Genomic DNA, 24,201 nt, shown 5'->3' on the forward strand with positions numbered 1-24,201 from the left:
ATGATGAACTTGAAGAGGATGCTCATGGTTTCCTGGCGGACAATGAACTGAATTCGGACAATGAAGCTACCGCTCATCTTCTCGCTGTACTCCTGTCGGACGACGACAAGATGTAAAGAAAAAAGTTAAAGGGTGCACAAGCAGGGCACCATTTTTTGAAAGAAATGAGACTGAGTAGATACTGTACAGAACTTTGCAAACACTGCGGAGCTCTACTTTGTAAATATTTGTATTATTAATTCGTCTGTGGGGAGTGGTTGCCCTTATGGGGATGTACCCTTCCCATTTTTTTTCTAAAAATAGGTGAACCGTTAAATTCTTTAAAAAATCCTGTTTTGTTTCCATTTTTTAATGTGAGAGGTCTGGGTCCTATGACATCATTCCCTCTCGCCCCATCCCAATGCCTGACACCCCAACTCTGAATTTCCTTACCGCTATATTTTTCCCACCATGGTACGGAAAACACCCCAACCAGTTTTTTCGAGGTTCTTCAGAAAGGGTGCTGAAGTAGCCCATACCAATACTGTAGATGTTGCCAATGTAGTTTCGGAATTTTCCTATTGTAAAGGGAGAATGTCCCGCCGTTTTCCTGTCAACACATTTACAGTTTATAATACACTAGTATAATATTCCATTTTATTAGTTTTACCTAAGGTTGGCAAATAAACAACAAAGTTATGAATGAATAGTTAACGGGTTTTTTTTTTCGTGCTTTGATTTATATGACTTCCCCCTGGAAAACATGGGAAATGACCTTTTCTGGGGGTGCATGCAGACCCCTAGAGGCTGGCACCTTTGGAACTCGTTTCACTACGCCTTCCTGTGCATACCTAAACTGAAAAACCATGCTACACCCCTGTTACAATTATTGTTACAGGCAGTTAAACGAAGACTTCAATGTTCTACGACCTTACCCTTATGACGCACGCTTTCAGTTACTTTAAAAACCACTGAAAAAGAGAAAGCGTCTCGAAACGTCTGATTTATTTAAAACGCTGCCACATTTTCTTCAAAAACTTTTGGAACTTTTTACAAGTCATTGCATTTTGCAGCTTTCTCCTATTTTCTTAACATATATAGGGAGCAGCCATTTTCAATAATTTCAATAATAGTCCAGCCTTAGCTAAGTCAAAGCAGATCATTAGCTTTAGCACTTAGATGGGTTTAATTCAGAGATTGAGGCTCATAGGTAGATTCCATTCAGGAATGCCACATTTTCCCTATTGGTACGTAGAAAGTTCGACAGGTGGATAGATGGGCCAGAATTAAGAAAAGCCAGATTTAAAATCGCATGTTTTGTGTGTGCTCTTTTGTGATTGAAACGTTCTACAACAAACCTTGGTTTTCTCCGTCTCAAGCTCAGCATTGCATGCCTGAAGTTTGTCAACAAGTCTTTGGAGATTGTCCTTGTCATTTATTACACTTTGAACCACTTTGTCCTTTGCCCGAACAGTTTCCTCCCTGAGGAAAAAGCATATGTGATTTCTCAAGTAAATCTAATACTAATACTAACAAAACTCCTTTAAAATGATTGTTTATAAGTTTGAAATATTTTTCTTTTTATTGGACAACCCACACGCTAATTTGAAGACAAATTAAGCTGTCCCAATAAAAATCTGTTGAAAGGATCAAAACACATAAAAATGAAATTAAATGTGATACATTTGTCATTATAGTATGATAAAGTTTAAATCCCACGTAGCATTGATGTCATTTTGGTGCAACACTCAATTTGGTGTATATAATGTGTGAAAAAGGAATGGTTAGTTGTTTTGCTATAAAGCAAGTCTCGCAGGATCCTGAAAGTGTTAGCAAAAGTCAAGTGCATTATTTTCAACAAACCTAAATCATTGTCTCATTGTCACAAATTGAGCTCCAGCAAAATGGAGAAGCTAAGTGAAGCCATTTTATCCTTTTCGGAAACCTCAAAGTTATATCAATTTAAGTTTTCAAATGTGACACTCTATTGGATCATCAACAGTTAAATTCAAATTTTCTTTAGGCTTGAAAAAGACGGGATCAAAGGCATGTTTTATTATTTCATACACACATAATACATGCTACAAGGTTTGATAATAAAGACAGACTATTATTATTAGTTGCATACGCCTTTCCTTGGTGAGAAAGCATTGTCTCAGGAAATAAATGGGCTCTTTTGCTTTTCGCAAGGCCTATTTCTGGAAACGTTAACCTTTCACCAGATAAGGACCTAATAATGGCTTCACCTGCACAGAATGCAGTTACACATAAGTCAAAGGAATATCTTAATAAAAATTTTACCCCACATGATACATACATTTCATGTTGCAACTTCAGAACCATCTTCTCTGAATCTGAGGCTGAAGATCTCATCAAATTAAGCTGTTTATCTTTGGAGGATGCAGCATGACTGGTGGCTTCAACCTTGATGAAGTATTACGATCATTAGTGGGTTGAATGTCTTCAGAGTAAGGGCCTCAAAATAAGCTACAAGGGCATATAGTAAATAAATACATAATCACATGCTACAATCGGCGTCAAAATTGTTGAGACACTCTTATCCTTTAGAGTCGATTTCAAGCTCGGCGGCGCAAATGGACCCCTCCCCCGCACCCCCGGCACAATGTTGTGTTTTTCTGTTTTCCACAAGCCTTGTCGACAGCGGTACAACAATGATTAGGGTGGGGGAGGGAGGGGTATCTCGGAAATGTACTTTCTGGACAAGTTTCCTTTGCAAACAATGAATGTGTCGTTGCCAGTGTGCTCTGTTGGCAACTGTCTCAACTAATTTTGTCGCCGATTGTCTGTTTCAGAAAACTTCCTTTATACCCTTTATACGGGCACCTATAGTCCAGTCTGTCCGTCAATATGACCACATGAGTGAAAGACTTTTTACAGGTCTAAAAAATTGCGGATAGTTTATTATTCTCGTTTTCGAGTGTGAAAAATGCGTTGTCCTGTGCCAAGCGAAGATTGTGACGTAAGTGCAAAGGACTTGTTCACTTTTGCCTTCTTTAATATGCTATTTGTCAGTGGCGTTAAAGTATGGATTTGTTAAAGGGTTATGCCTCTAACTCCAATTGATCAGAAGAAGCTGATTTTGTTGGTCGAAGTGGTGTCGCAGATGAACGCGAAACAGACATGGTGGCTGTTAAAGCCGGGGAACACATTTACTTTCCACGCTCAAATTGCTACGTCGGTGCAAAAATACTTTCCACCTTGTCGCAGATGCTTTGCAGAGCTGGTTTTGGTAAAAAAATTAATGTTTTTGGGAGTAAAGAAACAATATTTTTTCATTTACCACGAGTAACCACGAGTAACCACAAGATTATTATAAAAAGATAATGTAATTATTCTACTTGTTAATTATGGTTACTCGAGGTTACTCGTGGCCACTCCTCCGCGGAGTTCCTAAAATCAGAGTACAGCACTGTTTGCTGCTCTTTTTTTGTCCCAGGAGTTATAAACTGTCTTTGCTATTTATATTTCCCTCTTTTTTTATGGGTCATATCCCTTGCAACAAGTTGAAATGGAATTATGTATGGTGAATTTCAAAAGGGAATGCTAAACATCACGCAATGTTCCGAAAGTATCACTTTATTTCAAGGTATGTCAAATCCAAAACACTGCACAAATCGTCTTGAAATTGTCATTATTTAGTACGATGTCCTTTCTCTCAATAATAAGCGTTTGTGGCGTGAAGTTAACTTCGCTGCGCATTCGACATCCACATTTTGTCCGTTGTAATTGACGTTCTCGGTAGTGATTACTTGCATTAAAATTTCTCTTTTTTTAGAATGCGGTACATCGAAGCCCGTGAGATATCACTTTCCCTGACAATATCATTCACTTTCCGCCCTTTGCAAATAGATGGCAAGCGTATACATGCCCTTATCTCGTTAGAAATGTTCTGTGTGAAAACCATGTTCGACACTGAAATGTCTGCAATCATACCAGTGACTGCTACACCACCGTAATGAAGAAAAAGGTGATTTATACATGTTCTGATTCCTATATGACATGACAACGCATAAACGCTATTGAAATGTGTATATTTCATATATTAATGCAAAAAAACGCTTATCAGAAGTCGTCATTACACTTCATACAAAGTTTTTTCATACAGACAATCGGCGTCAAAATTGTTGAGACACTCTTATCCTTTAGAGTCGATTTCAAGCTCGGCGGCGCAAATGGCCCCCTCCCCCGAACCCCCAGGACAATGTTGTGTTTTTCTGTTTTCCACGAGCCTTGTCGACAGCGGTACAACAATGATTAGGGTGGGGGAGGGAGGGGTATCTCGGAAATGTACTTTCTGGACAAGTTTCCTTTGCAAACAATGAATGTGTCGTTGCCAGTGTGCTCTGTTGGCAACTGTCTCAACTAATTTTGTCGCCGAACATATGTTCTCATTATTTCGCGCGCGCATGATTTGTTACCTCACTTTTGTATTATCATCACGTAAGAACGCTTGAGGGTGTACCGGTCATTCACCCTGATGAAGGTAGCTGTTTGCCACCGAAATATAGGTGTTGTTTAAAACCTGTCTTTTCTCTTGTGTTCAAGTATAAGTTTACCGAGAGAGTTTTTTTAAACAATTTGTTGGATGCTTGTGAAAAAAAAAAAAAAAATATATATATATATATATACATATATTAAATAACTTATGAAGACTTCTTAAGGCAAATTGATTATAATCAAACGTCAAACGTTTCGCCGGTTAGGGCTTCATCAGTGACTGATAAGTTATTTCACAAGACAGAATATATAACAAGTAGAGAACAATGGTCTTTGATAAGGTTCATTAAGCAGACCTGCACTCAATTTGCCTTAAAAGTCTTCATAAGTTATTTAATATTACATGAGGCATGGCATCACCGTATTTTTCAACACATATATATTCAACACATATGTGGTATACCTAAGAGACAAGCAACTAACACTGTAAACATATAAAAAGGAATTTTTTAATCATTATTCACTGTAACTGATGAAGCTCACACGACCGAAACGTTTTACACTGCATTAAATCTTTTTACTTTTTAAGTCATCAGAAGTTGTCCGTCCACTGGCCTCTTTTAACTTATATATATATATATATATATATATATATATATATATTTAGAATGAAGAACTGGAAATCGAACGATGTAGTCACGAGCCAGTACGAAATACTGACTGATCCATTTTGAATGAAAAACACATATGCCGTGAGTGGGAATAGCCCCGCGGCTAACAAATCACCCTCTGATTGCTCTGTTTCCAGCAGGGTTGTTGTGATGGTGCAGTGGTTAGCACATCTGACATGTAATCCAGGGAATGCGCCAGGGAATGCGGGTTTGATTCCCACTCACAGCATATGTGTTTTTCATTCAAAATGGATCAGTCAGTATTTCGTACTGGCTCGTGACTACATCGTTGGATTTCCAGTTCTTCATTATATATATATATATATTTTTTTTTTGAATGAAGAATTTTTTAGTAGAATCGAATCATTTCTCCAGCACTTGTACAAGCAGGAAATATTTCATCAGACAACACCTTCATTGTAAATCTAAAAATGTTGTTTACTTGATCACTTGTAACAAATGTAATGTTCAGTATATAGCATCAACAACTAACGAGTTTAAAGTCAGATTTCGAAACCACAAATCGGCCATGAGCACAAAGAAGAACACTTGTGAAGTGGCGATACACTTTAACAAAGAAACTCATGTTTTGTCGGATTTCGTTTTCGTCATCATTGAACAAATTGGTAATTTTAGCGATCAAAATAGCCTCGACCATCGTCTGCTTACAACAGAAGCTTTCTGGAGTGCACAACTTTGCACCCTTCAACCTTACGGTTTGAATAAAAGATCAGAATTCCACTCTAGGAATAGAATAAGATACAATTAACACCTTATTTTCATCACTCACAAGTGTTATCCTTTTTATTTTTTATTTGTTATATATTGAGGGATTCTTTTGTTCAAAGGCTCAATCAAGGATTTTGTTACGGGGCTGAGAGTATAGCACACAATGCTTGAGTTCAGGTTCTGATGACTGGGATTTTGTTATGAACCATTCAAAGGCCTTTTTTTCGGATCCTGTTATGAAATGGCATTGTGAGCTAGAAAGCGCCTTTGTTCAAAGGCTTTGACTTAGGAATTTGTTACATCATTTTCTCTACATTATTATGTAATACCCTAGTGGTCTAATACCTTTTTTTTCTCACATCATTGTTTTTATTGTTCTTATTTGTTATTTTGATTGCATTGTAAATTTTTTAGCCTATTTAAGTCTTAGCCTTAGACAGCTTTTTATTCCAAGTATTTTTAACCCTGTACACTCTATACTGAGGAAGCCCGAAGGGCGAAACGTTTATTAAAGAGTTTTGGCCACGGAAAAAGTTCGCTGTTTACTCTTTCTACACAAACTATATATATATATATATATATATATATATATATATCTGGTGAAATGTATATAGTGAAACTTGATTTTCGTATAAAAGTGCTCAATACATAGAAGTAGAGCGAAGTTGAAATGGAAGAAAAAACAAATAAAGCATAAGTTCATCCCTACAAGCCTGTTTCGTGGTCGCCCACTCATCAGGGTGTGCATTGCCAGGGTTTCTCTCCTACTTTCTCATCCATAATCTATGAGGAATCTATGCATCCACTAAATGGATCAGTTCTATCGCAGCCGTCCCTAAGAAAAACGGCAAACCGCACATATGCCTTGACCCGAAGGACATGGACATGTGGAGACATGTTCAAGGAAGCCGTCAGAGATCATGACAAGAACCTACTTGCATTCCTAGAGAGGTGCCAAGAGTGAAAAGTGCGACTGAACGCCGATAAGCTGAGGCTAAGGCAGCAGGAAGTCCTCTTTATAGGTCATATGGCTACAGATAAGGGACTGAAGGTAGACCCTTCCAAGGTCCGTGCAATAATAGAAATGCCACCTCTCGCAGACAAACAAGTGGTACAGTGGCTCTTGGGTCTCCCACAGTACTTGGCTAAGTTTCTTCTGCACCTCTCGAACATTACCAAGCCCTTAAGAGGCATAACACAGCAAGATGTCATGTGGGCATGGAATGAAGCACAACAGACCGCATTTAAGAACCTGAAAGACGCGGTCACGCATACCCGTCTTGCATTTATACTACAGTCTGCAAGATGAAGTCAGTATTCAGCGCAATGCCCTGCAAGATGAAGTCAGTATTCAGCGCAATGCCTTGCAGACTGGGCTTCGAGTGGCCCTCTTGCAGAATGGGCAGCCAGTAGCAAACAACTCTCTTGCACTAACACCTACAGAGTCGCGGTATGCCCAGATCGAGAAGGAGCTGTTGGTGATTGTTTTTGCCTGTAGCTGTTTGATGCATACAATACAATACAATATCCTTTATTTTGAGAGGGTAATACATGATTAACCCAGTAATGAGTTTTCTAACACATGGCCCTCTGTATATACCACAGAAGACAGACCACAACACCGGGAACTACATGCCCTACTCTTTGCGACAAGTGTGCAGGTTCTTTTACTTCCCACAGGATTATGAACATTGAAGGATTGTGAGACGGGACCTCCGGCTCATCGTCCTTATCCGAGAAGACTAGAGAGTCTAACCATTTGCAAATGTAATTACAAAGGCAGCACTTTCTCCTCAGTTATTTAAAGACCCTGAGTGTTGGTCCGGCCGGAGTTGAACTCACGACCTCCCGCGTGACAGCCCGGTGCTCAACCAACTGAGCCACCGGTGCACGGTGCATGCGTGCATGCACGCAAATGTCTATGGTCGTAAGCAAGTGAACATACAGACTGACTACAAACTTCTAGAGCCGATTTTTAAGAAACCACCGGCATCGGCTCCCAAGCCAATGCAACCCATGCTGTTGCTGTTGTTGTTGCTCCTGCAAAACTACAGCCTGCAAGTAACCTACAACAAAGGAAAAGAAATGCTCCTTGCTGACACTCTTGATGTGCGCCTACCTGCCAGAGGTACATGTTTCCGACTGCACTTGAGAGCTGGAGGAAGTTGATCAGCAAGTCTGGTTACCAGACAAAGGCAACATGGCAACAAATGAAGAATGCATCTTTGGACGATCCAGTGCAGCAGCAGCTCCATAAGGTCAGCGGTTGGCCAGACAATAGTTTAAAAGTTCCAGAGTGCGTTCACCCCTATTTTGATGTCCGCGATGAGCTGACCATTCAAAGAGAGCTTATCTTCAAAGGTCAGCATGTGGTAGTGCCCGCAGTCTTGAGAAAAGAGCTTCCTGAAAAGACACGCTACACACATTGGTGCTGAAGGATGCCTCCGATGAGCTTGGGAAACCCTATTCTCGCCCCGCATGACGATTGAGATTAAAGAGTATGTGTCAAAGAGTGATGTATGCCTAGCTCACCAGATTAACCAGGGCAAGGAGCCCTTAAAACATCATGAATTTGCGCAACCCTGGGCCGAGGTAGCGGCAGACCTCTGCGAGTTTGACAACCGGACCCTGATAGTCATCTGTGATTACTACAGCAACTATATCGAAGTTGCGTGCCTTACCAGCGATACCTCCTCAGCCATCATCAGAGAACTCAAAGCAGTATTCCCCTGGTTCAGTGTACCAGACATGCTGGTCACCGATAATGGTCCACACTTTTCCTGCACAGAATTTGCAGTGTTTGCGACGACCTGGGGTTTCCAGCACAAGACATCATCACCAATCTACCCTCAGGCTAACCGCAAAGCAGAAAACGCAGTCCAGACAGTTAAGAGGCTCTTCACCAAATGTAAGATATCTGGAGTCTCAGAATTCCAAGCTTTACTGGATTGGTGCAACACGTCCACTGCTGGCATAGGCATCAGCCCAGCCCAACGGATGATAGGTCGACGACGCAAGACCCTATAACCAATGGCTGGTTCTCTGTTGAGGCCCAGCTATCCCTGCGAAGACAACAGATTGGACGTTTTCTTGTCTGTTTTGTTTTGTTTGGAAAAAAGGGGAGAAGTGACAAGTTGCGTGACTGAGCCATAACCATGTTATGCCTATTTCACTGTGTGTTAAATTACTCTTCGTTTAATTTAGCAATCATTGTATTACACGCCACATTGCACATGTCACTTGATCCGTGACCTGCGGCGTAGCTGGATCATCTTTTGGGCCTTGGATCGTTTTAGTGGGATCTCTAATAAAACTCATATCATATAAAAGCAAGTCTGATATCGCTGACTAATTGTTATAAGTACCCTTTCAGTATTGCAAGGATTTAAATGTTAAAGTAATTTTCTCTCCATTTACACTGTGCAACATTTTTAGTCCAAAGGATTTCATTCCGGATTCTCTCAAATCACATCTTGTATGCAAATTTACTTATGCGGGCTGTGGTGCTTGCTACATTGGTGAAACCAACAGCCATTTCTACAACACGTGTACATGTAAATGTTGCTCATATAGGCCTGATGGGGAGACCAGACTTGTGAAGCATAGTCGAGATGTGGTCTGAGAAGATTAATATAAAGCTTTTTAATAACATCAGCATTAGCATAAGTTCCACAAGTTCTTCTTATTTATTGGCTTTCTTCACTTCATTTGCAATCTGATCACGCCAGGAGAGCTTGCTCTTAACCAGAACACCCAAGTCTTTCTCACATGTAGATTTAGACACTTGCAGTCACTTGCTTTTTAGTAATACTAAGATGTTTACATTTAGTAGCATTATAAGACATCCCCCATAACTCACTCCAATCCTCCATTGTACTGAGGTCGGACTGAAGAATACCTTGGTTAGCTGGATCAAGCAATTTCCTAAAACATTTAGCATCATCTGCATAAAGGGAGATACTTGTGTCAGTACTGATGTTACCATGTTAACAGCAATGTCATTTATGAAAATGAGGAAAAGGAGAGAGACAATAATAAACCCCTGTGGACACATCTCCAGTCAGAGGCAAACACGTCAATCACACTTTTGTGACGTCTGTTAGCAAGATAATTCCTTAACCATGCCAAGAGTGAATTTCAACCATGTCAAGAATGATGTCAGGTGTGTTATGGGTGGGGCATAGTTAAAATCTAGGTTCAAAATCATCCCTGTTTGGATGCTTAGAAACTCTGAGTTAAATGTTTTTACTTGTTGATGGATCTAGTTATATTTTAAACCTCACAACTCCCAAACAGCACCGATTTGCAATTATTGTATCTCCAAATAAAGTAACCCCACTGTAAAGGGGTTAACTCTACTTCAGGACTTATATATCTCTTTGGCGGTGGTGTTACTAATATTTGTTTGTTATTTTTAAATTATATGTAAAGAGGCAGTTACACGATGTTGGAATAAAGCCTACCACTCGAAATGCTTCTTTGACCAAAATGAAAACTGTTATTGAGGAGTGCAAAAATGCTAAAGGATATTGTTGACCTTAAAATAAAAGAAAGTCTTAAACATCTCTCTGAGACTAGGAAAACGTTATAAGAGCTTGTCAAACGTTTTGCTGTTGGAAGTTTGAAGCCCAGTTATCAGCTATTGACGAAAGAATCAGCAAAAAGTGGCATTACAGTCTAACAAAGACTCATTCAGAATCAAAATCTGAATCAAAAACAGACAAGTAGGTGCAGGGCGACCCAGCATTCTTGACGAGGAAACCCAGAAACCCAGAAGCTTGAGAGTGAGTGTAATTCTGAACGAAGATGACAAGACTCAGTCTGATCTTCTGGACATCGCAAATTTCTATCTGGAGCAGAAGGGGAAACCGTGCCCGAAGAGTTCAAGAACTGTTGCTTTGTGGCAAAAACCAAGGAAGAGTAATACAAGGGAAGTACAACGTCATCAAAAATCTTCTGAGGGGAGACATTTGTTCATGTGTAAAAAGCCCGAAAAAACCTTAGAAGATGCCCTTGTAAATACTCACCACCAACGTGCACATATCAAACACATATAACACATATAACAAGGACTCGCCAGTTACATTCCTTACACTTGACATTACTATGGATGACAAAGCAACTGCCAGACGTCAGATGGCTGGGTACGAAAGCCAGAGGTGCTTTCATGTCTACACAAGAACCTCAGCAATATAGAGGACACAACTTTGTTGGAGTTGAGAGTCAGCTAACTCCAAGTGCATTTAGAGTCATGAAATGGAAAGTCGCTAATGTCAGTGAGAAACTATCCCTAGTTCGCACATATGATCAGTCTTTTGTTCCTGTGCAGCCAAAGGATAAAACAATGCTAGGTTCGTCTGGAGCTATGTGGGCTTCTGAACAGATTCGTTTGTTTGAAGAAGAGGTGTTCATGTCCAACCTTCTCCAGTTCCAACCCTAGATGCTACTTCGCCTGGAAAGTATTTACCATTCACTACAGCAACATCTACTGGAGACCAGATCGACAAGTTTCTCCCAAGCATCCAGATAAAGAAATTGTTCAACGAGGGAAAATTGCCCTCTTTTGAAGAAAGGTCTTTGCAAGAGATATGTTCCCAGCACAACGTGGACGAGACTACATGAAAAAGTTATGTACAGCACCTTGAGTTCCTCAATGCAAAAGCCAAAAAAAGAGTAAGAGAAAGGAACACTATTTCGCTTAATTCTTGGACAATTGAAAAAGATGTAAAAGCGCTTACCAGCAAGCAGCGGAAAATGTATCTAAGGCAAAACGGTTTTAAGGGGAACTCCCCTTAAAACAACAAAATAACTTTAAGCCGTACAACATAATGTTTACAATTAAAATTTTTCAAACTTTTTCCAATGAAAGCATTCGTATCCAAAAAAAGTGAATTTCAAAAACGCTTGCTTTGGCTTTCAAATTTCACGGGGCCGCCATCTTGAATAATTGTGACGTGTCAGGGTTAACTTATTGTTCTGACACAAAGAGCGATTGTTCTGGAACAATAGGGCAACCGCGACACGTCACAATAATTATTATTCAAGATGGTGGTGCCCGGGAAATTTGAAAAATTCAATTTTTTTGGATATAAACGCTTCCATTGGAAAAAGTTCGAACAATTTTAATTGTAAACATTATGTTCTGTGGTTTAAAGTTATTTAGTTATTTTAGTGGAGGTTCTCTTTAAGATAAGTGGAAGCAAGGCTGAGTTGATTGGTTGAGTTCTCACCAACGTGCACGGGAACCTTAGTGCCAGAGATACTGTAGAACACGAGGAATCTCCCAATTCGTGTGAAGACGACACAAGGTCAGAGTCCAGTGATTCTGATGACTCTTCAAATGACTCTTTGACACACGTCGAAGACTCATTTGAAGTAATGTTTGTACCGGAGGAAGAAATCCAACAAGTAAAATCGGGATGAGGGAATCAATGGGATACTTTTTTCAAGGATGGGCAATATAAGAGTTACTATAATTTGAGGCACCAGTTCCTTTAAGAGTAGAGAAGGAATGCCATCTGGACCAAGATTCTTTAAACGAATAAGAGAGAGCAGAGTAGACATAACATTGGCAGATACAGCGAGTGTAATGTGAGATACATAATTATAAGCAGAAACGTTTGCATGGCAACCAGGTGGAGGAGGTTTATTATCATCACGACTGAAAACTGAGTGAAAATAGTTGTTAAGTAAGTTGGCTTTGTCTGTAGGATTGATTACAGGATCAGCATCAGATAAGTATCTCTTAATAACTGGAGGGAATCTGTGGGAATTAGTTTTAGAGCTATAAAAACTCCAGACATTCTTTGGATTGGATTCAACGTTATTAGCCAAGTTCTTAACGCATCAGACAGCACTATTATTTCATTCCCTTTCATAATTCTCCGATTCAGATGGCATTCTTTCACGACTGGTCACCAGGTCATCACGGTTTAAAGATCATTGTTATGCAAATCAGAACTGCATATAAAGGCACCATGTGGTCTTCAGAAGTCGTCTTTTTTTCGCGTGCAAGCCAGGTCATCATGCCTTTTCCACCTTCCGCAGGGAATGTTCTTCCCTTGTCAGAGGAGGATAGCGATTTATCTATTCTTTCTGTCCGGGATTCATCTAGCGGACATGAATTAGAGCAAGCTCCGGTTGCGATTGGGTTTCAAGCTCACCTGTTTGAGTCCAAACTCGACATGTTAACTAATTCCATGTTGAAGATGTCGGATTCTTTAGCGCATCTTGCTCGACCGCATGGGGCTCTCTAAGATTCCGAGGAAGAAGATACCCTCCATGAAGAAGGTGGACAGAGTGAATTTGAACCCACCGAACACATTCTCTCGGAAGAAAGTAACCTTGAATCGGGCGAACTTCCTTACAAGGACCTGTTCAAGGACATGGAGGACTGTGGACCGAAGGTCAATGAAGGTGTCGCCATGCGTATTAATAGTGCCTGTACCAAGAGGTCTGCCAAAGAGCAGTTTTCCTCAATTCAGAAGAAGTATCTTTGTCCAGAAAATTGCGATTTTCTCAAAGCCCCTCGGGTGAATCCTGAGTTATGGGACGACTTGCAAGACAAGACCCAAACTCGCGAGTGTTCCTTCCAGTCGTTCCAGAAGAATTTGATCAAGCGGATAACACCAGTGGTGCATTTAGCGAATAAAGTTGTTGACGCCAAGAAAAGCAAAGAAGACTCTGTTATAGTGTATCGTTACATTTGTTATAGTATCAGTAATTCATACTGAGCCTGCAGTATGTATGCCGTTATTGTAAAACCCATGTGCTCTTTGATTAATACAGTTCTTAGTTGATCCGCCATCTTGCGTGCAGTTGTCTGTTTGCCCGAGAACATAACATTTCTGGCGACGAGGATGGGAGCGACCATGCCCAGCTTCGGCAAAATAGAGGAGTTCAATTCAGCTACTACAAGTATCAACCGCTACCTAGAGCAACTGGAACAATATTTTGAGGCAAACAGTGTTCCCGCCGATTCTGCCGCGTCACACAAACAAAGAGCAATCCTAATTTCTGTTATTGGTGTCAAGGCCTACGATGTTCTTTCAGATCTCTGCTCACCGACTCCTCCTTCTGAGAAAACGTATGCACAGCTCACCACTATCCTAAAGAATCATTTCGCCCCAAAGAAACTTGTTATCGCCGAAAGATACCGATTCCACAATTGTACACAACGGGAAGGCTAGAGTGTCACAGCATTCGCTGCTAACCTGAAACATCTGGCTTCAACTTGCCAGTTCGGCACTCACCTGGATGGAGCTTTACGAGATCGTTTTGTCTGTGGTCTTCGCAGAAAGGAGACACAAAAGAAACTGCTAACCGAATAACACACTTTCGATGCAGCACTGAAGGTCGCCCTCGGTGCCGAAGTTGCTGAGAAGGATGTTGCTGCGTTTTTGCAAGAAAGGTCGGCTTCTGTTAACAAAGTCGACACTGGTAATCATCGCAGTTTTCAGTCTACCCAACGTCGTAAGGGTCCTGGCAAGCGAGGCAAGTTCAATTCCTTGGGTCGCAACATTAAAGACCCCTCGGAGTGTTTGAGCTTTGGAAAAACAGGCACCCACGTTCTCAGTGTAAATACAGAAACTACACGTGTCATTCTTGCGGTAAGGTTGGTCACATCTCGGAGGCATGCAAAGGGAAACCTCAAAAAGTGCATCAGCTGGAAGGATCAGAACCCCCTCAAACTAGTTCTCTCGATGATTCGGTTGATCCTTTTTCCTTCTCGCTGTACACTCTGAGCTCAGGCCAGCAAGGTATTGAGATACCTGTTGAACTGAACGGAACCTCAACTTTAATGGAATTAGACACTGGTGCAGGTGTCTCAGTTTTTTCAGAAGAAAGTTACAAGAAACACTTCAGTGGCACACGCCTCATGCCGTCCAATACTCGCCTGCATGCATACACAGGACACCCACTCATGGTACACGGGCAACTTATTGCACACCTAAAGTACCAAGAAAAGAGCGCCGATGTCCCCCTTCTTGTTGTTGAAGGCTCAGGCCCATGCCTTTTTGGAAGAGACTGGCTGTCCCAAATAAGACTCGACTGGACGAAGATCTGCAATATTCGCGTATCGGAGACACACCTCCCACAGGGCGGGGCTTCCCAGTTGCACACAACTATCCAGAATCACCCTAACGTTTTCAACCCAGGCCTCGGAACCGTCAAAGGAATCACAGCCAAACTAGAACTGGAACCTGACGCACGTCCCAAGTTTTGCAAGGCTCATCCTGTCCCCTATGCTCTTCAGGAAGCTGTTGAAGCTGAATACAACCGTCTTGAGTCAGAAGGCATTGTCGAACGGTGGAGTTCAGTGAATGGGCTACCCCAATGGTTCATGTTCCCAAGGCAGATGGAACTACACGGTCTTGTGGTGATTATGCGGTTACTGTCAACTCCCAGCTTCACGTCCCTCAGTATCCAATTCCTCTTCCGGAGGATGTCTTTTTGAAACTGCAGGGTGGACAACGTTTCACTAAGTTCGATTTAAAGAGTGCCTTCCAACGACTCCCTTTGGATCCTGAAAGCCAGCAGTTTGTTACCATCAATACGCACAGAGGTCTTTACTGCTACAAAAGGTTACCCTTCGGTATTGCGTCTTCACCCGCTCTGTTCCACCGCACTATGGACATCATCCTTCAGGGTTTAGATCAGGTGGCGAGTATACAAGATGACATTCTTATTACTGGCAAGGATGACGAAGAACACATTAAGAACTTAGACAGTGTCCTCACCCGTCTCGACCATTATGGCTTGCAACTTCAGCTAAGCAAATGCAAATTCATGCAGAAATCAGTAATGTACATGGGCAGTGTCATCTCTGCCAGAGGCATTTCTCCTACAGAGGAAAAGGTAGAAGCCATCTAACAAGGACCGCGCCCTGAGAACCTCACCCAGCTGACAGCCTTCCTTGGAATGATCAATTATCACGGCAAGTTTATCCGACACCTGAACTCTATCCTCCAACCACTCAATCAGCTTCTCCAAGGTAACCAAGAATTCAAGTGGTCCCCCCGGTGCGAGGAGGCATTTAAAAAGGCCAAGGATTCACTCTCATCCTCTCATGTATTGGTTCATTATGACCCGAGCCTTCCTGTTATTCTTGAGAGTGATGCAAGCCAGTATGGCATCGGAGCAGTCATATTTCACCGCTTCCCTAATGGTGATGAGCGACCTATCGCATATGCCTCCAGGTCCTTGAACTCATCTGAGAAAAACTACAGTCAGATCGAGAAGGAAGGTCTTGCCATTATTTTTGGGGTCACTAAATTTTACATGTATCTCTTCGGGCGCAAGTTTACTCTGCGAACTGATCACAAACCCCTGTTGAAAATATTTGCTCCAGTTTTGGCTGCTGGTAGACTGCAACGCTGGTCCCTTCTTCTCTCTTTGTACCACTACGAAATTGAGTTCAAGTCATCTGCTGAAGTAGCCAGCGCTGACGCCTTGTCAAGGCTCCCACTTCAGTACAGAAAAGATGCAAGTGTGGAAGAGGAAATCTTCCACATGGCCCCTCAGCAGTTAAAACGACACCCAGTTTCTGCCGCAGAAATCGCCAAGGACACATCTAGGAACCCTTTGTTAACGGAAGCACTGTTGCTTACGCAGAACGGTTTGCCCATTAATCACTGCGACGAACCTGACCTCAAGCCATACTTCACTGGCAGACACGAACTCTCTGTGGAGCTAGGCTGCCTTATGTGGGGTCTGCAAACTGTCATACCTCCTTCCTTAAGACAAACCATTCTGACAGAATTACATGAAGGCCATCCTGGAATTGCACGCATGAAATCAATAGCACGCAGTCATGTTTGGTGGCCGAAAATAGATCAGGAGATTGAACAGGTTACCCGTGACTGTCAACCGTGCAACAAAACCTGCAAGGCTCCTCCAGCCTCACCGCTTCTTCCATGGTCTTGGCCAACAGCTCCATGGCAACGTGTTCACGTAGATTTTGCCACCCATCAGGCAAAACATTACCTCATCATGTCGACACCCACTCTAAGTGGCCTGAAGTGATTGGTCCCATGAAAACAACAACAGCCGACTCAACCATTAATGCCACACGTAATATTTTTGCACGATATGGTCTACCAACCCAAGTAGTCAGCGACAACGGCCCACCCTTCCAGTCTAAAGAGTATGAAGAGTTCTTGCGGCAAAATGGCATTCAGAGAATTTTAGTCTCCCCTTACCATCCCTCTTCAAATGGGTTGGCTGAGTGGTTTGTGCAGACTTTCAAGTATGCAATGGAGTCATCAGCTGACGATCCTGCAAGCTCTGTACAGCGACGGATTCAGAATTTCCTCTTATCCTACAGAAGCACACCACACGCTACAACCGGCTCATCCCCTTCCAAGCTATTCTTGAAGCAAGAACTTCGCACTCGATTGTCTTTGGTTACACCTGATATTGGATCTTGCGTGGCCAGCCAGCAAGACAAAATGAAGTGCAGTCACAACAAGTTTGCAAAGTTCAGGGAGATAGCTGTAGGCGACTGTGTTCTAGCACGTGACCACCTATCGGGACAGAAGTGGCAACCTGGTACTGTCGTACAGCAATCATCACCTGCTTCTTTTCAAGTCCAGTTGAACGATGGACGGTATTGGAGGAGACATGTTGACGATGAACTTCAAAACACCCCCAGTTCTGCTGTGACTCATTCCAGCTCTGTCGAAGTTACATCTGATCAATCTACAGAAGGTGTTACTTCTCCCAGTACCGGAAGCAGTACAACCCCACCCGAAGAATCTGAATCAGTGGAGTCGCCAAGCACACCTACTCCTCCCACCCCTCCTCCGCGTCGGTCCAAACGTGCTACTAAACCACCACACAGACTGGTTGAAAAAATGGACTAAAACCGTTAAAGAATCTCACCCACCCAGTTTGCAATGCGTGCTCACGCTCAACTTACGCTCTTCATTCGCCATTTTCAGGGCCCCCGAAAATCACCTTGATATTCCCTCCTTTATTTCGACAATTTATAGGCGTTATTTAGGTCCTGTTTCCTCTGGAATTATTTTTATAGTTTCTGAACTATCTTTGTGGTTCGCATTCGTGGAAGAAAATTTTTTCCAAGGGCACTGTGTAGTTGGTTTTCTGTCGCGGTTCATAGAAACGTCGGCCAATATGGCGGACAGCCGTCCTGCTAGGGGCCGTCCAAGAAGGCCAGAAGGCATCAACGCTTAAAACTCAGGGAATCCACATACAATCTGTGGATTGAACGGAAGGAGGCCCTTGGGCTACACAGAATCACGAATAATCATTTTGCGGAGATTCTTCTTCACCAGCAACTTACACGAGAGCGAGATCGATCTCCTCACGCTCATCGAGATAATACTTCACCTTAAGTGCATCAAGGTAAAGAATTGAATAATTTTTTAAAAAACTCTCTTTTTATCATGCCATCATAGCAGGTGTAGTATTTCGCCATTTTTTTATACATTGCGTGTCCTTTCGTATTTTTTGGTAGAAAGAAGGCAGCTATTCCTCCAGTCGACCCCGATGGGTAAAGAAATCAGGACTGAGAATATCACAATTTCCCCTTCATCCTTTGCTGGTGCTGCAGAAAACTCAAGTTTGAGCAAGTGAGTACTTTTAATTTAGCGTAAAATCTACAATCGGTATGTTGTGTAAAAAGGATACGTTTGGAAACCTTGCACTAATATCACACAACAATAATGAGTTTCTTCATGGCTTCGTTCATGTTTTCTTGCATTTAGGATTGAAGTTGATGAGCTAGAAAAAGACCAACTGACTGGGCACAGGACTCTTTTGGATGAGCTTTCTAATTGGAATCCCCTGTTTTCCTCTCTAGAGGCCAATCCTCATTCAGAGGCAGAGACTATGAGTGAATTGGAGTAAGTGTCTCTATTTCACTTTGCATTTCTTGAGACAATTTTTTTTTTCGCCCTTGCTACCACTATAGTTTTTTAAGATAGACTATACCAATGTCTGTATTTTGAAAAGGGGACGGCAATCAGATATCATAGTAATGTTAGGGATGGGCAAAACTATTTTCTGAATATATTTGTGATCCTAAGACCCTCTTTGTGTTATGGAATTTTGCAGTGTAGTGACCTTACTTTACAGCAGTTACTTGGATCAGCATTTTCACATCCTGTTACTATTACAATTTTTTATCACAGAGAGTTCTTTTGTACTGTTCAGTGCATCAGCAATATTTTATTTTATTAGCTTCACCTATTACATGATACACAGCGAGAAAGACACAGCTTAATAAGAAAGCATTCATTATTAGGCAAAGAATCCACAACACCAATAAGCCAGTAATTATTACAGTGGTCCCAGAGTTTAAGAACAACAAAGAAGCTACATTCGATGATTGAAAACAACAACAAAGACAGAAAGACACATCACATGAAACATTACATGATGGATAGATGGTAATAATGGTGAAGTTGTCATTTCAGGTCTGGTGATCATGCTTCTGATGCTAGTGACTCCGAGACTGCAGATAGCTGGGACAATAGTGATCAGTTCAGTGAGTCTGATGATGGCAATAGGAGTGAAGAAGAAGTAACTTTTGAAAATATGGACGTCGATCAAACAAGGTAAGGAATGACATGTACTTGTTTATTTTGCCATGGCAATTTAGAAAAGAGTACTTATAAACAACTAAACCAAATTTTAGTATTTTGAAAAGATTTTTTAAATGTTTATCAGGTTGGAATGTTGAATTTATGATGATATATTAATTTTATGTTTCTGTTATTTTTACAGCTTTGTGCGAACTTGAGAGCGCCACATTGACAGCTCTGGACATTGATCTTGAAATGGAAAGTGCCCCCGAAGCAGTAGGAGCGCAGGCCCAGACAGAGGGTGAGCCCACAGGTCCAGCAGAGGTGCAGACAGAAGGTGAAATATGCAGTGAGTCATCACCAATCCTTCCTGTCTTTGGCCCAAAGACTTTTGATGAGACCAGCGAGGATATGAAATCCAGGTTAAAGCCTGCAACTGAAGGACTGGCAGTACCCGGGGAACAACTGAGTAGGTATCTTGAGTTGTTGAAGGCAGACAGGGTTATTGTGGAGGTGGAAAAGATTGTACAGTTGCTGGAAGGAAATTGTTCAGAAATTGGGTGTACAGGTCAACGGAAGGTCATAAGTAAAAAATTGGAGGGTGGTGTGTTGCTGATTGCACACAAGTGTAGTAATGGTCATGGTGGTGTGTGGAGTTCTTCATATATTTTGGGTGAAAAACGTGGCCAAAAAATGTGTGTCATCTGTGTTGTTGGCCTCATCAGTTCTTGTGTCAGGAAACAACTTTGAGAAAGTTGCTCTGCTAGCAAAGAGCATGAATTTGAATTTTGTTTCGTCTTCCACATTCTCAAGGGTTCAGAGTTTATATGCTGTACCCAGCATCAGGGACATGTGGGATAAAATGAAGGAAGTGGTTTGGAAGGTTTTTGAGAATGATGTTCTTGTGGTTTGTGGTGATGGAAGGATGGATTCTCCTGGGTTCAGTGCTAAGTAATGCGTGCATACAATTATGGGGCACTACCTTAATGTCATTGTGGATCTTGAGGTGGTTGACAAACGAGAAGCAGGAGGTACGTCCTCTTTAATGCAGAAGATGGGGTGTAAGCGACTTTTGGAGAGGATGATGAATAGCCTCAAGCTTGGAGAGGTTGTGACATCATGAAAATGGTCAGGGAACTTAAAGGTATTTTAAAGTTTTTATTTCTAATTTTTCCCGGAGCGTCTTTTTTTATGTAACTAGTTGGATGTTTTAATACCAAATTCAAATCAACCAACCTATTCCAACATACAATACTACCATTGTTAGTTATGAAATAGTAAAACTGTTTTTTCTAATAAATTTACTCTGCTTCAAGGCTAGTTTACAGAGTGGAATGACAGATTTCCCTTATGGTTTTTTTCTGGTTTCTGAATTCATGACTAATTTATTGTGTCTTTTCACAGTTAAATTTGTCCTATGCTAACACATTTCTAATTTGTTTATTATCATTTTTGCAGAAGCAAATTGTGAAGTGCTTGGAAACCTTTTCCACTCCCTTGACATCTGGCATAAATCTATAAAGCTGACTGCCAAGATAACCACTGTATGTAGATTCTGATTTATCACTTGTACATATTCCCTCAGAACTGATTGAGTCCATTTTGTGTTATGCTTAACTATATTTTGTATTCCTATCTCTCAATATTTTAACAGACTTGACTGCCAATGAGCTTCCTTTTTTATAGGCTGGGAAGATTAAGGGCTGTGAACAACTGTTACAGTGGGTTGAACCTGTGAGGAACCATTTCTGGCATTGTGCAGAAACTTGTGATGGAGATGTTGAAGAGCTGAAGGTATAAGTCTTACAATTATTGTTTGACTGTTTGAAACTGGATTGCACCTGGTGACATTTGAAATCAAAACAATTTTTATGTTTTATTAAGGATATGTGGCTGGGAATCCTACATCATGTCTGTGGAGAGCACGAGTGGGATGGTGGGATGTGTTCCCATGGACCACTCACAGAAATAGAAGGTGGAAAAGAATACCTCCCTATGACTTCCAAAGCTGCCAAGGAACTCTGAAAGATTGTTTTAGACCGGGAGTGGCTAAAAAGTCGAGAGCATTATGTCAGGTTCAGGTATGTATTTTTTGGGATCTCTATGGGTTTGATCACTCTTTCTTGAAACTCTATCAGTTGTGTCCTCAACCAGCTACATTGTTTATAACAACTAATACTTGATCTGGACTGAGGTAATAAAAATTATTTTTTTACCCATTTTCCTGTTCCCCTTATCTGTTTCTTCCTAGAGGTTTTTTGGTTACTAGAGAGGTGCATAAGAAAGGCCAAATATGACCTCTGACCTTTTGACAAATTTCCCCCTCTTGCTAAAATATTGTAAGCAAGTTGGATTTCTTTTCAAACTTTGAACTAGTAGTTTTTGTGGGGGCTAGATGGACAGGATTTACAGGGAATCCAGCTTGTCTTCACTTAGTTAAATCATTTTTTTAGGCATACAAGCAATTTGGAAAACTTCAATTCCATGCTTCATTTCACTGTTAATTAGACAGTGCATGCTTTAATTAGTTCTTATTAACCGAGTGGGAGGTCTGTATGGGAGAATCTTGACCAAGGTCGCCAGTACAGACTGAACGCAGTGAGGTCTGTACCAGCGACCGAGGTCAAGATTCTCCCATACAGACCGACCTAGCTCGGTTAATACATGTAAGATGTTTATTATATGGCCAAACAAGAACAATTTAATTCGTTTAATGTAACTGGTTTGTACTAACTGACATTTTGCTTGTGAACAGCGATGAGTGGCGATGAGCTGAACTTAATTCTGTCGAAGTTTGCTCGTCATCCTCTCTTTTGTCATCATACTGTTTGGCACTTCCATAAATAAATATTGATAGAAGAAAATACTCAATATTTTGCATTTTAGTTTGCATCTTTTCACTGCAAAACATTACCCGTCTAGATGCCGGTCTAGATGGGAAAATCTAGACCGCGGTCAATATCGATTTCAGCCAATCAAATTCGTGAACTTTGTAGTTCCCAGTCCTCGAGAGACAGAGCCATATAATAACATACAATATTAAATGGTAACATTTTCAGATGCTATGCCCTCCTTAAGTGTTAATAAATGGGTTGTAATATCATGTTTTAGGTATGAAGTTTTTACTGGACAGATATTGCTCGCAGCTCTTGACCACAATTTTCATGTTTTCCGAAAGACACTGGAAGGCCGGTTTAAGAAAATTTATTCTAAAAGATCAGGTAACTGGAGGGTGGAACCGGTGAAGGAGTCAAAGCAATATCATCACATGTCTCTGCTCCAGGCAGACATCTTAAGACGCCGCAGTGAAGACACAGAAGCTGCTTCTAGACACATTGAAGTTTCCCCTACAAATCCTGTCCATCTGGCTCCAACAATAGCCATGAAAAGGGCCCCTTCGACTGAGGAGCTGGTCAAAGCCAAATTATCACGATTTCAATTGGAAAAGAAATCACAATAGCTGCCTAAGAACTCTGCATCAGTAAAAATGCAATCTTTGAAATTACTTTAGTGATGTGTAGAAAAAAGACTAGATTACATGTACTCTTGAAATACTGTTTAATTCCCCTTTGTTTTACGAGGAAATGTAGGGAAATTTAGAATAAGCAGTAACAAATTTAACAAAACCCACGCTACAGCTTCCTTTGTTGCACAAACTCTTTTTCAGTTTTCAAACCAGTTCGAATAAATAAATAGGTACATTATTTATTTATGATAACAATTATTGTTATTGTCAGTAGTTGCAAATTCACCCACAGTTCTTCATCTAAGATATTCAAGGTGAACTGGTAATGTAAAGAAGTAGATTTTTGAGGGATAATCCACAAAGAACAAAGAACTAAGCCTCCCATATAACTGCATACCTATGTGAGAGCTCTAATCACTACTTTGTCCTTGCTTTCCATTAGGAGTCAGATTATCAGCACTCGGTTTGAATATAGTAATTTTAGATGAATATAGTTTTGAACAAGACAACCATACATCAACTTTGGGAATTGTATCATGTTACATCATATTTAATTTGAGTATAATTAAAAGGAAGAAGTGGGCTATAAATGCTGTTGTGACATTTCTGGTTGTTACGATTCAACACAAAAAAATTTCTAAAGAGAAATTTAAAAGCATTCTTTATCAGTAAATAATAAACAAGTAAACATTCCTATAAAACTACATGTTGTCTTTCTTTACATAGTTTGGATTTCTCCATTTGTAGTGCACTTGGTCCTTGAGTCACAATACTCATGGAGAAACAGTTATTGCTGGTCCCAAAAGTGTCCAGCTTAGAGAGTGTTGAATGTATAATAAACAAGAACAGTGAAGAAATAGAACATAACTGCACTTCTCTACTTATTTGTATCAATAAAGGTATTTTGCCCCATGTAAGGGAATCAAGGACAGTCTGGGATCCGTGAATCCACAATGGATTACAGCATTTGTTATTAGAACTTGGATTCTGGATTTCAATCATTAGTGGGATTCTGGATTTCTTCAGTTGTATTCTGGATACCAAAACCCAGGATTTCTGATTCCACAATCAAAAATTTTCTGGATTCCGGAATCCGGATTCCCTTTCATGGCGCGAGATATTACTTTTTTCTAATGCTAAGAACGGCGAAAACCCATGTAATTACCGTCTGGTGCGGGATATGCTTGACGAATAACTATTACCACACAAGAAGGCAATATTTTTCGATTCCCTCTACCAAGTTTACCAAATTTCCACAATGTGTATTGCCGGTAAGCGCCCTTCCCGTAACTTTGAGTAGAGTAATCGGGTTCGTCCACGCGGATGTCGCACCTGGCTCTTATAGCTAATT

At 41.0% G+C, this 24,201-nt stretch overlaps 1 protein-coding gene across 3 annotated transcripts in view; it reads right to left on the reverse strand.

Annotated features, from left to right (window-relative positions):
- The window catches only part of LOC137977522 (CAP-Gly domain-containing linker protein 1-like), a 312,978-nt gene that overhangs the window by 93,621 nt on the left and 195,156 nt on the right, over positions 1-24,201 (reverse strand). For all 3 annotated transcript variants that reach the window (XM_068824767.1, XM_068824768.1, XM_068824769.1), the window contains 2 exons: positions 2,297-2,403; positions 1,338-1,461 (listed from right to left, as the gene is read on the reverse strand). In XM_068824767.1, the coding sequence (XP_068680868.1) occupies positions 1,338-1,461; positions 2,297-2,403 (231 nt within the window). The remainder of the gene's footprint in view (positions 1-1,337; positions 1,462-2,296; positions 2,404-24,201) is intronic.

This window comes from Montipora foliosa, chromosome 11 (genome assembly GCF_036669935.1).
Source record: "Montipora foliosa isolate CH-2021 chromosome 11, ASM3666993v2, whole genome shotgun sequence".
In the NCBI taxonomy this organism is placed as follows: Eukaryota; Metazoa; Cnidaria; class Anthozoa; order Scleractinia; family Acroporidae; genus Montipora; species Montipora foliosa.